The sequence below is a fragment of the Alosa sapidissima genome, chromosome 15, assembly GCF_018492685.1.
Source record: "Alosa sapidissima isolate fAloSap1 chromosome 15, fAloSap1.pri, whole genome shotgun sequence".
Taxonomy (NCBI): domain Eukaryota; kingdom Metazoa; phylum Chordata; class Actinopteri; order Clupeiformes; family Clupeidae; genus Alosa; species Alosa sapidissima.
Genome location: NC_055971.1, coordinates 21,229,741 through 21,233,623, shown reverse-complemented (window position 1 = coordinate 21,233,623; position 3,883 = coordinate 21,229,741). Strand labels below are relative to the sequence as shown.

The window sequence follows — 3,883 nt, the reverse complement described above, 5'->3', positions numbered from 1 at the left end:
GCAAGATCTGTCTGCAGGCTAAAACTCCCGCAATGTTTTAAGGTCATGTGACATGGCGAGGGGTAAGTCCCTTCCCGGCTGACAGAAGTCGGACAGGATGTCTAACCAGTAAGCATTGTGTCCATCCCAGTATGCATTGTGTTCAACCCAGCATGCATCACATCAAGTCAGATCTGCATGAAGACGAACAAGCCTAATGTCTTGTAAAAGCAGCAAAATGCTATGCTGTGTTTCACCTGAGGGGGGTGCTAAAATGTATTGTTTATTGTAAATGTTTATTTTGGTGTTCCCCAGAAGAAGAAAAAAACGTAACTACATGCATTTATTCTGTGAATGTTGACTTGGAACAATATTGGTACTTAGGTGTCAATAATTGTGAGCGACATATTTTTGTTAAAAACATTTATTTCTTTATGAGATTTTTCTTTTTATCAAAATACTTTCCTTATTGTTTTCATTGTGAGATTACAATAATTTATCCTGTTTTTAATCAACTTAGCAGAGGTGCCAATAATTCTGGAGGGTACTGTAGTAGTTGAAAATCTAGAATGGTATAGAAAGGGTTAATTGCACATGACAAATCACATCATCACATGTCATATGCTTTACTACATGGCTTCATGCTTAAATATAACTTACCCTACCATCTAATATTAGTCAACTCATTGCCTCCTTCTGTGTGGAACTAGAAAGTAAGCTATCTTTCTATCAACATAATTTGTATTGTACTGAAAATGCAACATGTAATTTAATGTCTAAAATGTGTTGTTTAACAGACTTTCTTCACACCACTACTGGCATGTTTGGACATGGACAAATATACATTAAATCAAACATTTTCATTTGATTTACAAATTGCCAGTTTTGACATCCACCCCTCAGCTGAATACCCTATTTTCATTATAGGCCTTTTGGTTTACTTATTTTCTGTCCTCTCAAATGTGATGATCCTGGTGCTGATAGTTACTCAGAGAAGTCTCCACAGACCGATGTTTTACATCCTCTTCAGCCTGCCATTGAATGACCTCATTGGAATTACTGCAATGCTTCCCCGTGTGCTTGTGGACATTGTGATAAAGAAAAACACTGTATATTACCCACTCTGTGTCTTTCAGGGTTTTTTGCTCCATATGTTTGGTGGTGGCACCCTATTTGTATTGGCAGCAATGGCATTTGATCGATATATTGCTATATGCAAGCCACTGAGATACCATTCCATCATGACACCTCTAACTGTTGCTGGGATATTGTCATTGGCATGGGGGTTAGACTTGGCCATGATTTTGGTTCTGTTTATCCTTCAGGCTAGACTGCGTAGATGCAGAACTTTGATAATGAATGTATACTGTAGCAATTTTTCTTTGCTAAACCTGTCCTGTGGAGAAGACATAACAGTCAATAATGTTTATGGATTAGCAATAACAGCATTAATGCATATCATCACTATAACAGTACAGCTATTCTCATATATCCAAATCTTATTGACATGTGTCTTTAACAAACAATCAGATGCCAAAACAAAAGCTGTGAACACCTGCTTAGCACAGATAATAGTGTTTCTGATTTTTGAGTTTGTTAGTTTGTTCACAATACTGTCCTACCGGTTTCCAAATATATCCACAAATGCCAGAATGGTCTGTGGGATGATGATTTTTCTGATTCTGCCTGTTTTCAATCCCATTATTTATGGAGTGAAAACTAAGGATATTAGAATAGCATTCTCTCAGGTAGTTAAGAAAAGAAGGCTTTGATAATATAGAATTGTCTGTTATACAATCTTTCTGCATGGTAAGCTTTTTTTATGCAGTGATCATTTGCTTTTATCATGGATCATTTTTAATTAACTCCTTTATATTGACACCAGGTCACGAGTGCTTGTCATTTAAATGCATGTTATGGATGTTGTGTTTTATAACTGTATATTTCCAAGAATGTGTACACTGATTATTGGATATTAAAGTTTTAGTGTATCTCTGGCACGTTGTGGTGTTTTGGTGGTGACATGTCCCAAAAACATCAGAACTTTAGAATGTTGAGAAAACGCTAGATTTATATGTGTTCTCCAGAGTAGTCATAGTTGGCTAACAACTTTTTGTCAAACTTTACTTTTGTAGCTTTCTTGAAATAACAGCGTATGAAAATAATAGATGACGGAGATTTAACACAGCCTGGGAGAACCGAGGTAAAGCTGTTAGCAAATTTGAATTTGCTCTGCAGGCCAGTCTAGCACGGAAGCCATTGACACCTATTTCCAATCACAATCGCTTATCCGGCATGAGGTGGGCTAGAGCAATGATTTTCAACCACTATTCCACGGCACACCAGTGTGCTGTGAGAGATCATCAGGTGTAGCCTACGGCAGGAAATTGTCCAATTTTACTTAATCGGCCCTAAAACCTTTACTATTTAGTTGTTGCAAAGTAGGCTAGGATATGCCATTGTTGAGCATCTGTGCCTGCAATGTAGTGACTTGCTAAGTAAATAAATACTCATACTTCATGTCAGTGGGTGGCAGTAGGTAGTGCAATAATGACCTTGTTAATCAAGCGATGCACATGAGAAAAATAAATATTAGAAAGCTAGATACCGCATTCAGCTCCAGAACGTACGTAATCGCTGCCGTCATGGTGGCGGCAACAATCACTGAAGACCAATGGAGCAACAGGTATCTCTGATTGGAAATCAGACAGGTGTCTCTGATTAGGCAACACTTGCCGACATAGACAATAAGGGCCCGTCTGCACGATGCTGGTTTTTTGAAACCGGTGAGTTTATTTTATCGGTTAAGGTGTTTGCTTCAAGCAATTTGACGCGTTCACGTAGCCTATACTTGATAGGCTAGAATCCGGTATCTAGCTTTCTATGGCCCGGTGAAAATATGTAGTGCCTAAAACAGCGATGGATAAGTAGGCCTACTTGGAAAAATGCAGAATCTGAACTGATCTGTAAACAAATGAGATGAAATTGCCATTATTTTTGCTATAGCTACAGTGTGTAATTCTGTTACATTTTTGGTGGTGTGCCGCTTAATTTTTTTTTGTAATAAATGTACCATGGTTCAATAAAGGTTGAAAAACACTGGGCTAGAGCAGTGCATTGAATATAACCAATGGCTGCACTGATGGTGACAGGATTTAACAGACATGGACTTTTACATGGTATTTTATTTGGAACTGAGTAAACAACTGCATTGAAAACCTTAATTTACAAGAAAGATTTGATTGCTGCACTTCTGAAACAATTAATGCACTTGCATTAATGCATTTAATTTAATTAATTGCATTAATGCATTTAATTTCACTGCTGATTAAGCCCCTGGAAGTTGTTAGTCAATGAAGCCTTTCCAAAACCATTCTCTATCTCAGTTAAGATTTGAGAAGCAGTCTGGTGTTAACCAGGCTACCCCACCCCACCCCCACTACCTAGACATCAACACTGAAAGTAATCACATTTACACTTTACTTGACACTATCGACATAAGAGTGACATGACTCTGTCATGACTGTGTCATAAACAAGTCATAAATGATTTTGACATAACGCTTCTGTCATTAAGTGTCATTCGGTTTTTGTCATAACAAGTTAGGATTAGGGTTAGGTTTTGGGTTAGAGTTAGGGTTAAGGTTAGGATTAGAATGATAGGTTAGGATTAGGGTTAGGGTTAGAGTTCATGGGCCCTGTCGTACACATTAGCGCAATTGACTTTGTATACTCACGCTTTTGTCTTTCCTATTTTGCTGTCAGCGCATATTGGAATTTCCCCTCCACAGCGCCCATGGGGACAACGAAAGCAATTTCGCCACAGACCAGGACAAAGGTGGTCTAAAGTCAGTGGCGCAAATTCAGATGATATTTTAAGAGCGCAGGCTTCGCCATAATGTAGC

At 38.2% G+C, this 3,883-nt stretch overlaps 1 protein-coding gene across 1 annotated transcript; it reads left to right on the top strand.

The window, feature by feature from the left end:
* The first annotated feature begins 809 nt into the window (after positions 1 to 809).
* Positions 810 to 1,751, top strand: LOC121684603 (olfactory receptor 52B2-like). Its single transcript, XM_042064662.1, has one exon. The coding sequence runs from the start codon at positions 810 to 812 to the stop codon at positions 1,749 to 1,751; it is 942 nt and encodes a 313-aa protein (XP_041920596.1).
* Positions 1,752 to 3,883: the final 2,132 nt, after the last annotated feature.

Excerpts from the sequence above, each read along its gene's own strand:
- LOC121684603 (XM_042064662.1), top strand. The coding sequence starts at position 810 with ATGGACAAATATACATTAAATCAAACATTTTCATTTGATTTACAAATT.